Source organism: Python bivittatus, unplaced genomic scaffold, assembly GCF_059951505.1.
Source record: "Python bivittatus isolate LINGU-HERP-01145 unplaced genomic scaffold, Pbiv_v1 ctg000080_np1212, whole genome shotgun sequence".
Taxonomy (NCBI): domain Eukaryota; kingdom Metazoa; phylum Chordata; class Lepidosauria; order Squamata; family Pythonidae; genus Python; species Python bivittatus.
Genome location: NW_028277035.1, coordinates 37,026,461 through 37,048,843, shown reverse-complemented (window position 1 = coordinate 37,048,843; position 22,383 = coordinate 37,026,461). Strand labels below are relative to the sequence as shown.

Genomic DNA, 22,383 nt, shown 5'->3' with positions numbered 1-22,383 from the left:
TTAGAATATCCTAAAGAGCAGCAGCTTTGATTCACTTTTAGAAAGTTGGGGGACATCACCTTATAAAACAGCTTTGAAGGGGTGTTTTGCTTTGATGAAAAGTTGTATAAAGCATCTCTTCAAAGCTCTGCAGAACCCCTGAATGCATGAATTATTAAGCCACTCAAGACATCTCCTCCACTGGCTGCCAACCAGGCCTCCCCTTACAGGAGCCAAGACAGAATGCAGCAATGGTAGCTGCAGAATGCAATATATTAATGCTACCATGTCTTTTTCCCCTGAAATCAGTGGTTAGACCACAATTCTCATTCTGCTCAGGAAAAAAAATGTCAGTGGTTCTGAGATGGAAGTTACTATCCAGTCTGAAGACTGAGGAAATGCTGTATTTTTCTTTTTAGATTTTTTTATCCTGCCTTTATTATTTTTTATAAATAACTCAAGGCGGTGAACATACTTAATACTCCTTCCTCCTCCTATTTTCCCCACAGCAACCACCCTGTGAGGTGAGTTGGGCTGAGAGAGAGGGACTGGCCCAAAGACACCCAGACGGCTTTCATCCTGAGGCGGGACTAGAACTTGCAGTCTCCTGCTTTCTAGCCTGGTGCCTTCACCACTGGACCAAACTGGCTAGTATAGTACAGTACAGTACAGTATAGTATATATTGTATTGTCTTATATTATATTATATTTTGCAAGTATAAGTATAGTGCAACCTTGGGGGTGGCTAGCACCTTGAAGATGCTTCCGTATGTTAACATCTTACTGACCATCAACATCTTGGAAGATATTATTTGTGTATGTGTTTGGTTTTTATTCTATTTTTATTGTATTTTAATATTTATTGCTGTTTTATTGTAAACCACCCAGAGTCACTTTTTGTGAGATGGGCAGTATCTAAATTCGATATGTATGTATGTATGTATGTATGTATCTGAGGATATATGCACGTCCTATTAGATTATATAGGGTGGGTGTGTTCCAGGTCCCCTCCCTTAATTGTGGCTACTGATGAGACCTCGGCCACCTGATGGGACCTTGGTGGCACACCTTCTTGGTGCCCCCCCCAGCCCTTTGGAACAGCCTCCCACCTGGGATCTGAAGGATCCCTACCCTTTTTTAGCCTTTCAGAGGTCTGTGAAGACATGGCTCTTCCCCCAACCATTGGGCTAGAATGGGGGTTGAGCTGCAAGGATGATTGGTCTGGCACCTGGGGAGAAGGGTACTTTTGTTTTTAATCATGTTTTTATGGACTGTAGTGACCCACCTAGCATCATCATATGAGATAAGTGGCCATATAACTCCTGTAAGTAAGTAAATAAATAAATAAATGCAAATGTCAAAAAAGTATAGAAAGGAGATTCCTTTTGCCAAAGGAGTTGAGGATAGCCAATCCTGCTTGGTTCAAGTAGAAACAGGGCAGGCACCCAATCAAGGTAGATTATGTTTTCAATTTGGATTCAGCTCATAGAGGGTTCTTTGTCATTCAATAGAAAATAGCACCCAATCTTAGCTGTAATCCTAAAACTGCGAAGTGTAAGATGGTTCTAAACCAATGGAAAAAGATCAGTTTTTGCTAGATAGTACAAGAAAAAAAAAAGATCAAAGGCAATATGTTATGTTGATTTAACCACCTGCACTCTTCCTCCCCATATACCTACAAGTATTCAAATTTAGGGTCTACTTGCTATAAGTATCATGGAAGCAGTTTCCCCTCATCTATGGTGAGATCTTACCCTTCAGCAGAAAAGCTCCAAATTCAGGAATCTTCCTGGTGAGGTTAATTGGTACAGTCTAACTGCCTATCTGGGAAAGACTCATGAGAAATGCCTATGTAGGGCCAGATCTAATCCTGCAGTATTTTGTGAATGATGATCTTGGGGACAAATCTAAGTGACTGGACTACACAGGTTTTGTAAATTCATAGCCTTACTGCAGTGGCATGGAATCTCACCATGGAGGGGAAGCAGCTTTACTCAGCGCAGAGCAAAAGTAAGTGGGGTTTCTGTCCTTACAAAATCAGATCAGCCAGTTACCTAGTTGCCCAGCTGTGCCAGTATCTTCTAAGAACAGCAGCAGAAAAACACCCTTATAAAAGCTGCATTTTACATACTTACATCCAAATCCATCTCTGGGTATTTTCTTCCTTTGCTTTTTCCCAAGCACTTGGTCTTCCCTCCCTCCAACAGTTGGCACCAGAATCCTTTTTTGAGATCAAACCTATCACAAATCACAAAGAAGATGATATCCAAATGATCCATATTTTGTAACTGGAATTACTTATTTTATACATGCAGTAATTACATATAATTAAATATGGAAACTAACTTTCCTGGTCAAAATGAGATCTGTTTTAACAGACATATAGAATGATCAAATTACACTATTACTCTGCTACAAGATTCAACAGCAGTGGAAGGGAGGGAATAAATTCCTATGCTTTCAAATGTCTCTACTAACCTACTAATTCCAATGATTTTTAAATGCATAGTGTGGTGGTCCTGTGGCTAGGCATAAATGACTTCTTGCTTGAATTTAGAAAACACACACACACACACACACACATTTCTATTAAAAAAAAAATCCTGAATCATAAGTCATGCAGTAGGATTTGCACTAGGCAGAACTGTTTACAAATGCAAATGCTCTGAAGGAAAGGAGTTAATACCTATTGATTATAAAATGCCCCACAGCTCTGAACAAGAGAAAGACAATTTCTGTGGATTTCAAAGGGCACTCTCCAACTAAGGCATCTTAACAGTAGTCTGATAACTTGTCTTGTTTGTGCAAATGCACAATATACTCTCTCTCTCTGTCCCCTTCACAAAAAGGTAATGAGACATGGAGAAGTGACTGGAAAGGAGCATTCCTATCCTATCCTATCCTATCCTATCCTATCCTATCCTATCCTATCCTATCCTATCCTATCCTATCCTATCCTACCCTACCCTACCCTACCCTACCCTACATCACTCCTCTCAATAATTTTTTTCTCTGCAGGAATTCAGATTCACATGTGGGAAACTCTACCAGGGAAGAAGCTCCTTGTGAATGCATTTGCAAGAAGTAAACAGCAGGGGGGAAACTGATCCCTGAAACACTTTCCCCGGAGTAAGGATGGAAATGATTGTTACTCCTATTACATCCATATGTGTATGATATGTATTTGAAAGAAAACCCACAGTTATGGGGTTAGACATGTTATGGACTGTCAGACATCCAGGCACTAACAGGGTATGTTCAATGTACTTTATGCATTTGCTACAGAAAACAGTATTTAGCAGTCAAGATTCTGCATCTCTATTGCTGCTGAAACCAGGGTAGAACACACTTTTATTCCTAACCACTGAAGTCTACTATAATCCTTTGTCAGGAAGGATTTCAAAGCTTCAGAGCAGTCTTGATGTCTGCAAAATGGAAGGAAGCCAATACCCCAGTCATCCAGACAGAATCAGCTCATCAACTGCCAAGGAGAAAATGCATGCAATGCGAGGGATCCAAACAAGTAGGATAAATATATTCAATATATATTCAAAGATTATACTCAATGAGAGCAGATGTGATGGACTCACGCTAGAGTTTTATGGTAATCTATGATGTTTGTCACTCCAAGAAATTTCTGGACTGTTTCCATTACTTTGGCTGGTTCTGTGCGTAGCCGCTTGCCATCCAGAACAAGAATCTGAAAGACATTTTTAAATATATATGTATAGATGTATAGATCTAGCCCCTTAGGTTCCTCTCTTATACTAAACATACTTCAAACCAACTGCAATATATAGTACTAGGAACAGAGATAGTTTCACTCCTCAGTAATGGAGCAAATCAAAATAATGAATAAATCCACTTCTCCTGTTTTCCCTGGAGCAGGATGGAAGCAGTATTTCAGGGTTGTGGGAATTTGTATTCCATTCCTATTATATCCTAACCCAAGAGCACAGAAGGGCAAATAGCATAAGAAAGCTACACACTGCTTTAACTTAGTGAACAAAGTATTCCTAAACTTATGGTACCACAGTGGGCACACATATGGTATCTCAATGTGCTGACCTGCCCAACTATTTTTGAGCCCCCACTAAAATTTGTTAACTGCCAAAGTCATTTTCCTAAGTTGATATTTCCTAATTTAAACCTAAGATGAAGAATCATCAGTTGTTCCATCTGGCTTAAAATTAAAATTCATTTCACTGATTGTATTTACCAAAAAGAGGATGACCCTGAATATAAGATTATTGCCCCCACCAAAGAAGAGTAGTCAGAAAAAAAGTCATAAACACACACAAAAATAATGTGCAATTCTTAGGTTCCTCAACCTTATGAATTTAACTTCAGCCAAAGCCAATCCCGGAGACTTCCTTCTCTCAAATAAAAGTGTGCATTTATTTGTTAGATTTATATCGTGCCTTCCATTCAGGAGTTCAAGGTAGTCCTCTCTCCTCCCATTTTACCCCACTGCAACCCTGTGAAGTAGGTTGGGCTGAGAGAGAGTGACTGATCCAAAGTCACCCAGTGAACTTCCTTGGCTGAGAGTGAACTTGAGCTTGGTCTCCTAAGTGCCAGTCCAGCATCTTAATCTCTACACCACACCAGCTGTCTCATATCTGTACATATCTCATATGTACCTATATGTACACACACATACCTGTCAGAAGCCTCACTCAAAAAAGGGCAGAACTGGATAAAAAAATAATCAACAACAGATTAAGATTAATTGTCTTAATGGGTATTCCATTTGAAAAAACAAGTAAGCTCCAACAGCATTTGCAAACTATTTTTTTACAAAACAACAAAACAAAACACCAAATACATATACACACCCCTTCCTTCCAGAAACAACAGCCAGAAAGAGATATGGGGGTGGGGGACAGGATGAACAGGAGTTATGGAGACAGGACCTTCAGGTTCCTTCCAGATTTATTCAAATCCTTCGGATGGCAACAACCTATTAAACAACTGAGGCAAACTTTTTAAAAAATTTAATCTAGATTTCAAGGACTAGATTATTTTTCACAATATCAATATTTTAACATGAACATCCCAAATGATAAGATGGAGCACCTCCATCGTTACACATCCTATTCAATGTAAAAATAAAACAAAGGCTTTGCACCAGACCCAATTATCAGTTACAGTTTCCAATCAATATTTATAATATTTATGTACTAAGACAGACTTAATGTTAATCTTAGTAGACTGCTAAATGCTCTGCTGTAATAAAATTTACTATATCTATAATATTAATACAAAGTCCCTGTGAAATTATGTTTAGCAAGTTAGTTAAATGCTGGCTGGACAGAGACGCAAGTTAAGTAGAGGCGTGGTTAAGTTGAAAATTGTACTAAAAAGTGCATCCACGGTTCCTCATCCAAACTGAGTAACGTATTGATTGACAAGCCACAAGATTCAACCCCTGAAGCCCCTCAGGGTTTTTTAAAATTATTTTTTATATTTTCTTATTAATGTCTTGATTAAAAGGTGAAGGAAATGCTTCTCAAATTGGCAGAAAGCAGAGTTCTTCACTTACGAAACTGAAATCAAATGCACAAGTATAGGATAAGGAATTCCTGGCTTAGCAGAAGTAATACAAAACAAGAATATTTAGAAAGAATATTTCTAAATAATAAAAAATAGTCTCCTATATTTGCTGATCCCATCTGCTGAATCCCAAAATAGAAATAATCTGACAGAAAATAATATTTCAGATAACATTATAGTTACTACTGATCTGATTTGAAGGTCTAGGCTTCATTTTCCAAATGAACATGAAGTGGAAGCTAGTTACTGTTCCCAAATAATATACAGTGGTACCTCTACTTACGAACGCCCCTACTTACAAAATTTTCGAGATACGACCAGCTCCGGCCCCAAAAATTTACCTCTACTTACAAACTTGCCTCTACTTACGAACCGGATCTGTGGCCATTTTCCCTGCTGCCACGCGGTCACGGCTTCCTGTGGGTGAGATCGCGGTAGCAACGAGATGTTCGGTGAGGCTTGTGGTGTGTTTTGTGGCGTTTGGAAGGTTTTTGTGGCGTTTGGAAGGTTTTTGAGGTTTAAAAATAAAATGCATATGTTTCAGAACTGTTTAGCCGTATTTACACTGAAACATATGGGGGAAATTTACCTCGGGGTGCGACCAAATTTGGAGGGCGGATTAGCCGTATTTACATTGAACCTTATGGGGAAATTTACCTCGACTTGAGACCAACTCAAGTTGCAACCAGAGTCACGGAACGGATTAAGTTCATAACTAGACGTACCACTGTAGTTTAATAGCCATGTGTCTAGGACGGTGTTTCTCAACCTTGGCAACTTTAAGATGTGGAATCCTGGGAGTTGAAGTCCACACATCTTAAAGTTGCCAAGGTTGAGAAACACTGGTCTAGAAGCTCAAGAGAAGCCATGCTCAATGATTAGCATTTCAGACCATTTACACGCTTTCCCGGGTTTCTGTCTAAAAAGTGTTCAGCAAAATCCCAAATTCAGTGAGGTTTCCTTCAGCCAACTCCTTTGAGTAGCTTAATTATGCCCTTAATTTTCTGACTGGTTTGAATTGTTTTGTGCTTTATTTAATTTATTGTTACTTCCATGTAGGCTTTTTGCACCACTCCAAATCTGTTCTCATATCACTATCTGGGCTCAGCATCTGAGTTAATTTGTAGCTCATTTGCAATGAACCCCAAATCACAAAAAAATAGGTGTTTCAGTTTGCAACCTTTAAGGCCTGCAGAGTGCTTTCCCGTTGTTAGGAATGACTGCTTCACCCTATCTCCTGGCTCCTAAGCATCAGGCAGCATACATTTCTTTTGGGAGGCTTTTAAAGGGGAAAGTGGCTTGCTGGCTTTATATATCCCTGTTATTGCAAGTGACCAGATTTTTTTTTTCCATATAGTCATACTGCATATAGCACACCTACTATATGGTATGCAAAATGTAGCAATGGCATAACAAGTGTATGAACAGCCAGACTACTTCATCTTTTTCCCCTTAGCAACTGTCTCATGAACAAAGAGGTGCTAGCAATTTATTCTGAGGTTTCTTCCCTTTTGTGGGAAGTGAAGAGTGAGACTTCTGTTGCTCCACGACTATGTTTCTTCTGCTCCCCCACGAGCAACCTTCAGTGTCTTGCTCCTGTTGCATCATTTAGAATGTATCTTCCCCTCTCTTTTACTCTAGCTTCTGCAGCAACATAAACCATACTTACAACTACTGAGAAAATGCCTGATTGCAAAATTGCTAGTGTGCTATCTTTTCATCATTACCAGGTAGCAAGAGGACCTTAAATGCAACTGATGAATGATGGCTTGAACTCCTCCTTACAGCAGACTGATCAGATTTTTCCCCTTTTCTCTGCAAATATATACAATTTACTCTGGAAACATGGAGGGAATGAGAACAATTTCCTTTTTGCACTGCATGAGGGTTGATGGGATTTTTGTTGTTGCATTAGCTAGGAATAAGGCATTGACTAAACAATGTGTTTTGCACCCTCCTATTGATTAGCTGACACAGTGCTTTCTGTCTGTTCTCTGTGTTTGCAGGTTGGTAGAAATGAAGATGATCATGGATTGGCTTCAAGTCTTTATGGAGAGATTGGGAAATGGAAACATCATAGAAAGGCTCAAGAGCCTAAAGATACAAAGGTGAGCATATGCTGAGACAATCAGTCAATCAGTCAATCAGTCAATCCTTATCTCCCCTTCATTTCACTTCTGTCTCAGTAGATGGTAGTATCTGGTTGATCCTGCCTGAGTTTGGAAGCTAAGCAGTGTCAGGTCTGGTTAAGAGTTAGATGGAAGACCACCAGGGAATGCCAGAATGTAGGTTAGATTGGTAAGACTAAAAGCTTCCAAGAAGATGACAATAGAAAGCTGTTTCTATCCCTGAAGTCACCAGGAATGGAGCTCAGCTCCAATCATTAGTTTTTTCCTTTACCTCACCTATGGAAAAGAGCTTTGAAAAGCAACCACAGCATATGTTTTTAACTGAGAATATTTTGGGGACTCACTTGCTTGGCTTTATTCTACATAGGATCTTTAAAAGGTAACCAGAATGTTACCTGCCTGTGGAGAGCTGCTTACTATCCCCATGACTGAAAGCTTGTGTGTGCATATATACTGCCCCTAAGATGCAACACTGACTGTAATTGTTATAGGATGGTATAGCAGTCTGCTTTTTAAGTACCGTATAAACCAACGAAGGAGATTCGTATTTTATGGCTAGAAGCAAGATTTTTTGGCAAAGTTCACCATGTCATAAATGGATTTCTTTCTTAATATTAAAAAAAAAACATGAAGATAATGTTAGAATAGTACGATTTTTAATACATCCTGAAACTGGCCAACAAACAGTGCACAGCTGCATCTCTCATTCTCTTAACTTCAAAATAAAACACAAATATGGTGATTTTTTGCTGCCCTGTTCTCATCTGACCTTGCAGGATAACAATATTACCATGGGAAGAACCAAGGGTTTCACCCAATTCCAGAAACATTCCAGAAAAATGCATCTTCCATAAGAAACAAAGACGGTGCAATATATGGTTGTATATATAAACATTCTGCTTCATAAAAACCTCTCTCCATTTTGTTTTTTTGAGAAGGTAAAACTGAAGATTCATGACTCGCCTACCTGATTGGCATGGAAATTATTCAACCAGCGTTCAATATGGGTAGCATACCAGCCTGGTACTAGGCAACGGTTCTGTAAGGTCCGAAGCTTCTGAGAGGTCTCAGGCCCAGCTGTAATCACCTCGTGAAAGGTGTACTTCAGGGCAACTGGATCATCATGTGCCCGCTGATGCTATTAAGAAAGAAAGACATTTTGAGAGCCTGCTACTGAACAGCAACAAGAGGCAACCCAAGAAGCTGCAGGGGAAAGAGAGGAAGACACAAACAGAGAAACAGACAGCAATTAAGGAACACATGGGGCTGGGCAGAAGCTAGAATAAATCGAGGCATGGCACATCTAGAAAGCTGGATTTCAATGGTAAAGGGAAACTGTTGCTTCAGAGAGCCCTGCAGATTGGGGGGTGGGCAAAAAGAGCTTATCTGAAGACATAAGAGCTGTTGTTACTATATTTAATATCGATATTGCCTTTCCACCAATGCATGGATGCACTGAATAGTGCTTTAGGTCAAGAAGGCCACATCGCAATGGAGCAGCTTACCTGATACCAAGAGTAGGCCCGGTCCGCAGGATTGATGAGGATGGTGATTATTTTGGCCTTGGAAAGCAATGCAGCAGCCCGCCTTGGTGTTACTTCTGAATCAAAGTAATTGGCACTCTTCTCAAAATAGAAATCAGAAGTAGTGTTGGAAGGAATGGGGAAAAACTCCATATACCTTAAGAAATGTCAGCAGCAGAAAGGGAAAAATAGACCAGGTGAAGCAATGCAGAAATAGTTTCAAGTCCTTCCCAATGTCAATTGTTTATGTCACTTTAAACAGAGCAAGGATTAAGACACATCAAATGTTTGTTTCCAGCCCCAAACCATACTAGTCAAGAGATTTATTAGAATGTGACTGATTTTAGAACTTAAGCCTGAACAACTAATGAAGCATTCTTCTGGGTCAAAGAAATAACAGGCTGCAATTTATTACATTTCTGGAAAAGATTAACCGTAAAGTAAATGCAGCATGAACTACCAAACACAAGACAGACAGAGCAGCTGTTGATCACCATTCTTCCCAAGCAGACAGATAGGAATAAATAGTAAAGAGCTCATTTTGAGAAGGAGGGGGAAATGTTGCAACAGACATTAAACACAAAACCCTGTTTCCCTCGCTCACACCATAGCCCAGTAGAATTAACACATGTTTATGGGGCATCACTGCAGAAACCTGGTGCAGGAATCAGATAAAACTTGTGTAACAATTCTGTGTTTCATGTTTACAGGGATGGTCTGCTGACAAAGTAGTACAAGCAGCCTTACACCAGCTAATAGGTGTCTTTCTTCCACAATCTAAATCCAAAGGGAAGTTTGTCCCTTGCTTGCTAGACGTCCGTTTTGCTTTCAGAAAACTCCAGCAAAATAGATTAGGAAAAAAGATGACCCTGTTGCAAGGTGGTTCTTGATTCCTTTGCAGTGTCATTATGAGCCAGACTGTAAGCGCAAGGGCAGCTCCTCATTCATGCAACCTGGCACAAGTGTTGCTACAAACTGAAACCTACCAGTCAATGCCCTTGTGGTAATTATGTCCATTGAAGAACTGGATCTCTTCAAAGGTCTCCGAGCTGGGATAGTTACTGCTCAGGTCAGGGTGCATCCCCAGGAAGAGATAGAGGGCAGTGGTACCTTTTTGCAGAAGAAGAAAGGGAATGGGGGAGGGAGACAAAGAGCTAAAAACTGCTTTTCTGCCAAGCTTCTGCCAGAGTTTTATACTTTGGATCAGTGTTTCTCAACCTCAACAACGTTAAGGTGCGTGGACTTCAACTCTAGCATTCCCCAGCCAGCATGGGAATTGAAGTCCACACACCTTAAGGTTGCGGAGGTTGAGAAACACTGCTCTAGATTATGTGGGCTCTTACACTTCCAAGGATAAGTGGATTTGTTATATTCAGTCCTCAGTAAAAGTATTGAACACCAATACTTAGTACTCCAGGGCACTTCTCGATTACACCATATGGTGATATTTTATCCTACTATATAAATAAATGGCCTTTTTAACAGCTATCATCTCACAGACAGGAAAAAAAGTAAACTCATATGTAAAGCCTGAGCCTTTAACTTACATTTTCTTATTTCTGTCAGTCCTATAAGCTTTGGCCAAATATTATCAGATTCATTTACATTAAATGTTTTTGGCAGTTGCTTCTTCAACTCTGAGGATGAATTATATTGCTGTTGTAAAAAAAAATTTCTCGCTCTCTCTGTAAAAAAATTGGGTTGAAGGGATGATGGTTTCTTTATTTTAACTCAGTTTCTTATGAACCATGAACACTTATGGGGGATGACAAATGGCAGCAATAATAACCGTTCAATGGCTCAGAAATTTTACTCACCATTACTTGGAACAGCCAATTCTCCTCACCCTGACAATAAGTTTAAGACTATGTTTGCTTATTCTGATAAGCCATAAGCTAATTTATTTGTTTTTGGCCTAGTGGATTGTACAAGCTCAGTCAACTATAGTTTATTCCATATATCATGGTTTAAAATGATATTGTAATCTAACCATTGTGATAGATTCAAGCATATAGCATACATCAGTTACTACCATACCTGTCTTCTGAGGACCAATAATTAGCAGCTTGGGGAACCGGTCACAGGTCTTCTCTTTGGACCAAATATCTTTGTGGCGTTTGTCCTCACATGGATCCTAAAATATGACAATATGCTGGGAATCAGCCAGGGCATCTATGGAAACTGGGTTTTCATACCCCAACTGTTCTTACTGAAGAAGTCCCTCAAAAGCCAGCAATTTCAGGTAATAGGAGGAAGATATTATCTTTTTCTCCACTAGTAGGCTAGGTCTGCTCCATACTTTGATGCTATAGTTTTTTGTGGCTTTTCGCTCTTAAAAAGGAAGAAAAAAATTACACTTTTCAAAACCAGGCCCTCCCTTCTCCAGGAAGCCAATATCATGATCTAATCATCAGAATACTTTTTTTGTAATCAGATATACGACTGAAACAGGTGACCAGATCAGATGTGTTGCTCATTAGACAGAAAGAGGCAAATCTTCTGCATACTGTTGCAGGTCCTCTACCACTACACATTTCACAGAATGTTATTTCACATCCGCCACTCTTATTGGGGAGTATTATGTAACAGACAACTACTCACCCAGATTTTCAAACCAAGAACAAGACAACAGTAAAACACAGTGGAAATGTTCTTGATGCATTTTGCAATGCAGGCCCAGGAAGACAATTAATGCACACCTGCCAAAGGGGGTCTTTTTCTTCGGAGAATATCTGGAAATACTTCTGTGCCAGCTGTACAGGTGGCAATGTCTGTAACTTCAAGTTAGTCCAGGAGTTTAGGAAACGGACCAAATGTCTAAAGGTGTACAAACCCAGACGGTCATTTCCATAATTGGAGAGATGGGTCATAAAGATACTGATCTGTGCAGGAGAGGGAAGAGAGGGGAAACAAGTCATAGATCAGTATGGTTACCATTTTACTTGAGGGATTTCATTACTTGCAGTGAAATACTAAACGTGAACAAAACATACATAATTGTCTATGAACTAACTAAAAACCACAAAACTGCTTTCCTGAATTAAGGGCCACACTGTTCTTGTCAGCTAACCAAACATCCAAAAGAAGTTTAAAAATCTGCCCATGATGGAGAAAAAAATCTTTATATTTAGGACCAGAAGTAAATTATCTTTGAATAACACACAGTCCATTTTCCATTAATTCACTTACATTTTTTAAAAACTTATTCTCCTTTACTATTTACCTACCATGTTTTCTGCAGAGAACAGTGTATCTGGGAGCTACTACTGCCCTTTTAAAAACATCCAGACTGATCAGCACACCTTGTGGCAATATGTTCCATAAGTGAATTAATGCTGAGTCAGAGAGTGCTTTCATCCATTCAGAATTTACTACCAACTTTAGTCAGTTTCCCCTTAGTTCTGATTTCCATTGATTTCAGAAAAAATATTTGACAGCCCTCGTAATTCTACATGCTTAACTTCTTTCTCAAGTTTCTTACCAAAAATAATCCTTCACTGGGTCCATACCGTGTAATAAACTAACAGATCAGGCAATTACCCAAATAAGGTTACTGTTCATGGCTGTTTAACTCTTATGCATACGTTCTTTCAGCTTCTGAATCACTTTTGAATCATATTTATCTATCCATCCAAACACACACACTTTCCTGAAAATTATTCAGCTCTAGAATTTATCAACTCCAGAACCTTTCAGTAGCTAATTAATTTCTTATTGGTTCATTGCATTTGTATCCCTTTTCTTTGCTGCAAGGATTCAGTCCATTGGTCCTTGAAGTAATACTCACAGGATTAAGGAGAACAGTCAGAAAAAGCTCGCCTCCATTGATGATTTTATCCAATTCACTGGAGCCACCTGGGTATTCATTATAGAATATGGTATGTGTGAATAACCCACAAGTTTGCCGTGGGAGAACCTAGCAAGAAATGGGGAAAAAAGAACACAAGTAGCAAACTAAAAGGAACCTACAAGCCACTGCACTATTTCTTATAAATCCCAGATAAGTTGTTCAAGGTGTTCTGACTTTCCTAAGAATGAGTTACAGATTGCTTGACCAGTGTTACCTTATTATGCACTGCCATCTTCTACAACTATTTTACACTGCCTAATTACTACACCACTTTCCCCCAAAACATGCAGGACCATGAAGCATATAGGACTAAGGAGTCCCACAACAGAAATGGGTATGCTCAACAGGTCTCACACAAATTCATTCCATCAGATTTAGAAAGTCTGCATTAATTCCTTCTGATAGACATTTGGGTACTGGGGTCTTGTTTGCAATGCTTCTAAAAACAAACCTCCTACTGTTTTGTATTCACTTGTTACTGACTTCAGGGGTGGAGAAGCCTTTATGCCTGTGGGCGGAATTGGTCCTGGACCATCACACTGGGAGTTTGATGCATTTTCACACATAAATACAGTCATTCATATAAGTGCATAACTGTTCTTTCTTTCTCTCACACACACCCCTTCAAGCCCACCAGCTCAGACTGAGTGCCTATTTTAGCACCTCTCAACTTTAAATGAGAGAATATATAATTTCCAATCTGCTGCAGAAAGGAAATAAGCCCCAATTCCCATCCCTACACCGTGGGAAGGTAGGGAGCCAGCTAAATGGAGAATCAGTGTTTCCTGGTATCTGATTTATATTAAATTTATCAGGCTAAAATATGTTTCATTACGAACACTGGGGTGCAGAGGGCCTCTGAAGCTAAGGGAGTTGATTATAAATATGAAAATGAACACATTTTCAAATATTTCATTAGCTGTCTAATTTAAGGAGCACCAAAAAGTCTGTCTTGAGGTATCTTTCCTTTTATCCGCTGAGGTTCTCTGTTCATGCATGATTTTCTTGAGTTCTACTCTATATGTGAGCTATTGCTGAAGTACTTAAACGCTGTTTTATTTCTGGCTTGGTATAAGTTCTATAATGCTGGGTCAGCAGAGTTTGCCTCCCTGACCTAATTCAGGGTACCCTACGCAGAATCCTGATATGTGTGCAGCTATGAAGTAACCTATATTCCATACTCGTATTAGGCACTGTAGCAGGGGAGATTGGAAAAACTAGACACATAACTGAGATCACTTGCTTTGCCTTGGCAAAACCATTGCCTATCATTGCCTGGCCCATTTCAAATGCTGCAAAAAGACTAAATGTACATTCTGAGATGCTCAAAAGGTACAATATGCATCTGGTACGTGTGTTTGGAATGCAGTGAGAGGACGCAGAAGAAACTTTGTTCCAGTTCCTTCTTTCCCAAGAGAGAAAAATCTCTTCCTATGTTCATTTTATCCTTTTTCACAAGTCTGAGAACAGAGGCAAAGTACACAGCAGCTGCTCCTTTTGACCTGATTAGGCCATCTCAAGAAAAAAAAAAATCACCAATGGCCATCAGAAACTTTCATGAACAGTAGACAGTCCATCATAACAACAAGGACAGGTTCTGGGGAAAGTTCACCAAATGATTAGCTGTTTTTTGTCTAATAGATTCACTAGGGATTATTTAAAAGGCCATACCCTTGGAAATTATAAAGGATTCCTTAGTTTCTAGTATTCTTATATGCTCTAGCTAAATTTTATTATAATTTTCTATTGTAAAGTAATAAGCTCTCTCTCTCTCTGTTCTCTTGAATGGAACACAGAACTTCAGATGATTTTCAAGCTGCAATTATGAAGTTCTAGCTGAAACTAACAGCAACGTAGCTAGATAGAAGTCTTCCTAAAGTAAGCTGTATTAAAAATGTCAAAAGCATGTTGTTGAAATTATATAAGATTTCTAACATATGCAATTAGCTAATTTTCTTACAACAGCTGTACACTGCTCAAAACTATGCAGAAGTCAGAGTTCAAGATTGTATTAATAATTTGGTAATAGAATTTTCCTGAATAAATAATATGAAAGGCTCCATATAGCCTTTCCCCAACTTTTCTTAGAAGGTAAGCTTGTCCACCTCTTGTTTTAACTATGGCGTTTTCTAATTAAAACTCTTAATTACAAGCTTCTTAGCATCTGGATTATCCGGAATGCTCCCCCATTTCTGTATCAACAGACTTCTTACGATGCAAGCCACTTCCCATCCCTATTACCTACTATCCCTTAACGTAGTATTATCCTCTGCTTTTCATAAGCCGTTGTAAGTGTTACACAAAACTTAGATCTAACTGAAACAGAATTATCAGCCAATACTGTACTATAACTATGACTTTGTTCATTATGAAACCAATTTTCCAGATGTAACTCTGGACAAAAAAGTATTTTAAACCTGTATGAAGCCTCAGTGCAGTTCACCATCTATGAAAAAACTTTAAGAGTGTCCATCCCTAGCTTTCAAGTTAGTGTCCTCAACTTACTGAGGATATCTATCGGGTTCACGTTCTCAATAACAGAAAGGTTTTGGGAGGTATAGTGAATGGTATTGGTGTAAATTAGATTTAGTTCTTTTTTGTCTCTCTTATCTCCTGCCTTTAATTTCATTTGCTTACTATTTACCTTTTTTTCCCTGTACTTTGCATAACGAGGATAAAGGGAACTGCATAATGGGCAAGTATGTACATATGTACTTAAGAAATGAAGAACCTTTCTCTGCCTTTAGATGTTTGGAAGCTACAGACAAGTGGATACGTAAAAAAAAAGGTTGAAATTGAATCTAGACAAGATGGCAATCATTCTAGTGACAAATGGCCATGTTTTGGAAAAAATATGCCTCTTCTAAACCAGAGAAACTCCATAAATTCTTCTGATTAGCTAAAAAGCTTGGCCACAACCTGGCCCTGGTACTTTTTCCTGAAAAACAGTTAAAAGCCGCTGATAGAAGTATGTTTTCCAACTGCAGATGCCCCTCTCCACCCCCACTGCCTACGTATAGGACAAAATGTTCTACATCAGTCTAAACTGTCATAGTGTTTACTGATTGGCACGCTGCAATTCATTCTACGTGAGGGTGCCTTTGTGGAGCACTCAGAAGCCTCAACTGGTAGCACACAGCTGTCCATCTTGCATCAAGTGTTGGAAACAGGTGCATATTCAGCTAATTTTGTGCCAGTTACATGTGGCTGCCAATTTGCTTTTAGGCATAATTCCAGATAATATTTTTATTCTTTAATGACCTGCATGACCTGGGACACTAATGTTTTGAGAACTGCCTTGCCTAGATGAATCTACTGTTGCATCCTTGCATAGGCTCTCACAACAAAGACCCGTTGGAAAATTCTGTCCAAGAGTTCAATAAAGAATGATAAAAATCTCTGTTTTTCAGTTGGTCATTGATTGACAGGTGGGTTAAAAGAAAAACTTTTCAACTAAACTAAATTGTATTCACAAATGATACATGAGTAGGTTGATGAATACGTATCTTTAATTTATGAAGTTTAAAATGGCTAATGGCAGAGATCTTTAACTGTGATCCTCAGACCACCACGTGGTCCACATTCACAGCCAGATGGCCAGAGTCTACTCACTCTCTAAGCCCCACCTCCCCATGTACAGGCAGTTGGTTTGCAAAAATGAATTAATGGCCGAACACTGCTTTGCTGAAATGAACATGTGATAATACAAGTAGCAATATGAGTACTAAAATTCCGAAAACTGATGATACCAAACAAATCAAGAGTACAGTATAGTTCCAACACTGATTTTACATGGGCTGTGCAAAATGGAACAGTCAGTTTGCACAAACAACCCCAAAAGCAGAGTGTGAATAAGAAATAAAATAACAAATATCTAAAAATGGGACTGAAGATCCACTTGCCCTTAGCCCCTGAATACTTAAGAGATTTCTACTGAAAAATATTCCTGACCAGCAAGTTTTTGCAAAGAAACGCTATACTATAGCATTGTATATATAAAATAATTCAAATGGTAAATACATAATTTGGGATTAAATTTGGGTACAATGTTTAGTTATAAAGGCCTTTAAGAATGGAAGGGACTGGAGAGCATACACAAATGCAATTACAAGTAGTCATCACTTAATGACTGCCCTGTTTAGCGACTGTTCAAAGTTATGAAGAAAAAGTAACTTTATGACTGGTCCTCGTGCTTATGACTGTCACAGCACCCCCATGGTCACGTGATTGAAATTTGGGCACTTCACAGCTGGTGGGCATTTACAATCATTGCAGCATCCTGCAGTCACATAATCAACATTTGCACACTTCACAGCTGGCTTCCAACAAGCAGAATTAATGGAAAAGCTGGCAGTAAATTTGCAAGACATGGTCACGTGATGTCTCATTTAATGACCACAGGTGATTCACTTAACAACCACAGCAAAAGTAACATCGTAAGTCCGGCATGGTCATATAATGTTTCACTTAACAAATGTGTTGCTTAGCGATGGAGCTGCTGGTCCCAATTGTGGTTGTTAAGTGAGGACTACCTGTGCAGTCATTATCATATTTACTGAGAAGCATATACTCCCATGTTCTTGAAAACAAAAACACAGGAAAGGGGGTATTTCAATTGGTGATTCTTGCATTTTTCATACTTTTCCTTAGAGATCTATGATAGCAGTTAAGTTTGAGAAACATTGATATACAGTATTAGACCTACACAAAACAAATTCTTTTTATGGAATCTGGAACACAGAATGTTGAAATCCAAATTTAAGCAGATTTATTATTTCATGTGGTTTGGATTTATTCTTTTTTATTTTTATTAATATATTGTTTTATTGTATTATTATAAAAACACAAGTAGTACATTATACTGGTATTTATACAGTACTGACTAGAGATTAACAGTGATGATTTAAATAACTTTAAAGATAAAGAAAAAATTATGTCAATATTAACTATGTTTTCTAAAATGATAATGTTGATAAGCATAAGGTTGCTTAAATTATACATCTAGAACTGACTGTAGCATTGATAAACAACTGCAAAATGCATTAAATTGATTGTTATATAATAAAGGTTTCTATCTTAATCTTAATACAAGGTCTTCACTGTATTGTTACTTGTTGTTTATGCATATTAGAAAAAAAAGAAAAATAAAAGAAAAGAAAGATTAAAAAAAACTATTTGTTTTCTAACCTCCCCCTTCTTTATATCTTGACCAGTTTGTGGTATATAGTGTTTATTCCATGACTTATGTTTAGTATTCTATAAAGCAATCTTGGAAAAAACATCTGTTTGAATCCATTGATGTACCAGGAAAGAATTAATGAAGTTAACAGGCTGGTATCTTTTCTACTGACCATGATTCCACTGTGAATAAACCCTCGTCGGTAGCGGGCAGGTTTGAGATGAGGATATTCTTCGGTGCTTGTTACTTTGATCCCCCACACCTGTTTCCATGCCTCATAGAGTTGCACATGGACTGGGTACACCCCTGAATGATGGGGTGCCACTGCATATCCCATATCTGTAGGGATGCCGTGTTCCTAAGAGGAGGGAAGGCATTCATAATTGTTATCATCTAGTGCGAAGAGAGGAATTTTAACGAAATAATTCCACTGTGAGTGAGAAGAGCCAGACTTTCATTTTACTTATCTTGCTTAGTGTACACAATCCAAATAGTCAGAATCCTAGTTTAAGACATAGTTCAGGTATATTTTTTGCTCTTGCTGAGTTAGTCAGAACATCAGGGAGTGGACTGAGTAACTAGTGTTACGTAACTCTTACTATTTCCAGTTATTCTGCAGGCTTTTATGCCCAACTTAAAGCACGTTTCGTACAGAACAGGCCTAAAGATTTTTATGTGACCCTAATCATCATGTTTCAGTTTTCCAGGAGAAAGGAGATAGTTAAATGAACAAATAACTGAATTTCTATGCTGCTGAGCTGGAAAATGTTCTAATTCATATCTGAACAATTCTTCTATGGAGATGAAGAAATGCCAATAGCACCACATTTGAAAAAGCAGCAATTAAAAAACAACACTGTGGAATATGGACGATTCTCAGACAATAATTTACAGTACAGAATTACAGTACAGGTAGTCCTCGCTTACTGACCACTTGTTCAGCTACCAAAGTTGTGATGGCGCTGAATGAGTGGTAGTTATAATCAGTCCTCAAAGTTCTGGCTATCACAGCACCCCCACAGTCAAGTGATTGCAATTCAGATGCTTGGCAACTGGCTCACACTTACAACAGTTGCAGCATCCTGCAGTCACGTGATTGCAATTTGCGACCTTCCCTGCTGGCTTCCCACGAGCAAGGTCAATAGGAAGTCAGCAGGTAAGGTCGCAAGTCATTCTGGTAAGTCCCCCCAGCCTTCCTGCGCTCATGCTGCACCATCCACCCCCCAGTCTTCCAGCACTCGCCCCACCCACCTCCTGGCCTTCCTGCTCTCACGCACGGCCTGCACCAGGCCTCCCAAGCCCTTCCCTGGCTTCCCCCACTCATGCACAGCCTTCTGCAATTCCGCACTCCTCGCCTGGGACTCCTGCTGCTTCCCACTTAACGACCCGCATGTCTTGAGGTTACAATGGCAACCAGGAATGTTGTTGCTATGCAATGTGTATCACTTTATGACTGCATCACTTAGCAACAGCAATCCCAGTCCCAATTGCTATTGTAACCGGAGGACTACCTGTAGTTTAAGAAGTGTCTTCTGCAAAATTACAAGATTGTTTTTTTTTTCCTTTCCCCTTTTATGGAGTTCTTGTTGATTATTGTAGTAGTGTGAATACAGTTCCAAAACTTCATACACTAACAAATATCTTTTACAGGCCCTTTTAAAAAGAGAGTAATTTCACAAGGTCAGGTAAGTACTATGCTGAAAGATGTTGGGAATTATCTAGCAAGAATACTGGAATTAAAAGATTGAATGAATAAACCGTAAACTGCGTTTAGGTTGTTTTTCAATGGGGAATGGTATACTAATATTATAAACATACATCTCCTGCATTTGCAGGCGTTCAGCAAACAAATATGAGTAAGCTTACTGTTAACACTTTGTTAAATTAGAACCGATAAAAGAGGACAGTACATTAGCAAAAATTTGGGGAGCAGCAGCAGCAGCAGCGAATCACTACTAAACTAGAAAAATGCTAATATGGAACTGAGCCACTTAGTAATACCCTGAGTTTCACTGGGAGCACTATTTGTCTCTGTATGTCCTTCACAGGAAAAGCACATTCCAGGCAACCACAGCACTGACAGCAATGTTGAGAGCTCACATGCAACACAACCATCAATGTGGTTCTGGAGAAATTAAGTTTTGGGGAGAATAAATACTCAGTAACAAAATCCCAATTTAAATTTAAAACAGAGACTTGTGGGCAGTAGTATGCTATTTACTAGAACCATATATTAAACATATTTTTTGATGGTGTCATAGGAACCATTATTTGTTTTTAGCAAATGTGAAAAGTAAAAAAAAAAACATAGTTGCAGATCAGTAGCTAGAGGAGTTACATACAAGGACAAAAAAAAAGTGTTTATCCTGTTACAACCTCCAACTGTGTGCTGCAGTGTCCTGGGGCACCATAATGTACCGCAGCACACAATTTGGGAACTACTAAGAGCGTGGTGAATCGAGAAAGTTTGGGAATCTCTGCATTGCGATGTTTGGAATGGTGCAAAATTCAGAAGACCTGATAATAATAAGACTCATAGGAAACTCAAATATCAGAATGTCTTTATAAATAGCCAAACTTTCCACTCATCATTTATGCAGTGCTTCAGGCTGCATTACCCAAATAATTATTCAGTTGGTTACAGAAGACATTACAAACCCATAATATTTAAAGACTTTCTTATTTTAGTGGTTTAATGTACTGCCACGCTGTCCTGGCAATTCTTGTTTCATTTTGCAACAATAAACTTGTTTATAGCTTTTTGTTCTACCCAGGAAACAAGTAAGCAACTAACGTTTCTTCATGGTCAACAATCCTCTTTTTTCATACACCCCACCCCAGCTCTAGTCCTGAACAGCATCTTACTTACAACAGCAAATTTCTTGTTCATGGCCATTTGGTCTGCCAGCACAGATTGATTATGAAAGAGGTGAGGCTGCATGTGACTCCACATATGGGGGAACCACCAAAACTCCTTCACATATGAGAGCAGAAGGTCATCTCCCTCGTCCTCCGCATCTGTACCTGCCAGGTCCAAAGCACCGTCATCACGAAGCAATGTTTAAGACATGAATGAAAAGCAGAACATCACAGAATCATGCCACTCAATCTTTCTGACAGTTTCTACACTGAGCAGCATTATGTGTAGCATACTGCATGGATTAAACCAACCCCCAAACCTTGGATCTCCCCAAGTAGAAAGAAATAGAGAAACACTCTTTTTTTTTTAATCAGACATACAACGCTATTATTTCCATTTCCACAACCCACTGCAGAGGTGAGATCCCATGGCCTTTCAGATGTTCTAAAGTACAAATCTCAGCAGCCTTAGCCATCATGAAAGATAGCGAAGTGGAGCTAGCGGAGCTGTAGATTACATCCAGAGGACTACAAGCTCTTACAGTTACCATAATGTTTTAAGACACCTGCATATTTAAATTATACTAGGTAAATTCCAATTCATCAATCACAGAGAATAAAAGGTTTGAGAGCCTAGTAAGGCAACGTTGCCAACTATATTCTTACCTGTGTGGAAAAATTTCCCTGAGTAGCCCAGATTGAAGGTGAAATTTGGGATGTGGGTACGTAGTTCATTCTGAGTATCAAACAAAGCCTACAGGATGGAGAAAAGAGAATTTAAAATTGTTACTTACAATAAAGTCTGGATCTACATAACCTGCAAAGCTATTCAAACCCCCCATTCTTTTTGCCATAGCACATATGACTATGGATTACTGAAGTCCCTTGCTCACAATCCACAAGATTGCAGGGTTTCTAGACATTCTATCATAGACAATGATCACATTTGTACAATCTTTCTTCTCATTTAGGCTAACTTTGAGCCATGGTTATAGTGGTATTTCTAGACTGTGAGCATTCTACTAATTGCATTTAATTATCATTTGGTTCCTTATATGGACAATTCCAAATTTGATATTCCTGCTTTCTGAAAAGCAGACCATCATCCACTGACTTTCAAAAACATCCAACAACACATACAAGAATTAAATTTGCAAACAGCATCTTTTTGTAAGGAGTTTCTTAGGCGATGAGAAATTTTTCATACTGCCCTAGAGGTTAAAAAGAAAAGAACTACACAACATCAAGTTCCATGCTACCATATAAAGGCAAGCAAGAATGCATGGTAGTTCAGACATTTCTTTTTTAATA

General features: G+C 38.8%; 1 protein-coding gene and 1 long non-coding RNA gene across 2 annotated transcripts in view; one reads left to right on the top strand and one right to left on the bottom strand.

Moving 5' to 3' along the window:
* LOC148216666 (uncharacterized) overlaps nucleotides 1-18,364 on the top strand; it is a 47,812-nt gene extending 29,448 nt beyond the window's left edge. The window contains exons 2-4 of the long non-coding RNA XR_015794787.1: nucleotides 2,998-3,108; nucleotides 7,539-7,640; nucleotides 14,831-18,364. This is a non-coding gene — a long non-coding RNA (uncharacterized LOC148216666). The remainder of the gene's footprint in view (nucleotides 1-2,997; nucleotides 3,109-7,538; nucleotides 7,641-14,830) is intronic.
* NDST1 (N-deacetylase and N-sulfotransferase 1) overlaps nucleotides 1-22,383 on the bottom strand; it is a 36,594-nt gene that overhangs the window by 6,730 nt on the left and 7,481 nt on the right. Inside the window, exons 3-13 of the mRNA XM_007423963.4 lie at nucleotides 21,739-21,826; nucleotides 21,083-21,237; nucleotides 18,386-18,571; nucleotides 12,972-13,100; nucleotides 11,884-12,066; nucleotides 11,222-11,318; nucleotides 10,171-10,294; nucleotides 9,167-9,341; nucleotides 8,629-8,799; nucleotides 3,570-3,679; nucleotides 2,115-2,217 (exon numbers count right to left, since the gene is read on the bottom strand). Coding sequence (XP_007424025.1) covers nucleotides 2,115-2,217; nucleotides 3,570-3,679; nucleotides 8,629-8,799; nucleotides 9,167-9,341; nucleotides 10,171-10,294; nucleotides 11,222-11,318; nucleotides 11,884-12,066; nucleotides 12,972-13,100; nucleotides 18,386-18,571; nucleotides 21,083-21,237; nucleotides 21,739-21,826 — 1,521 coding nt within the window. The remainder of the gene's footprint in view (nucleotides 1-2,114; nucleotides 2,218-3,569; nucleotides 3,680-8,628; nucleotides 8,800-9,166; nucleotides 9,342-10,170; nucleotides 10,295-11,221; nucleotides 11,319-11,883; nucleotides 12,067-12,971; nucleotides 13,101-18,385; nucleotides 18,572-21,082; nucleotides 21,238-21,738; nucleotides 21,827-22,383) is intronic.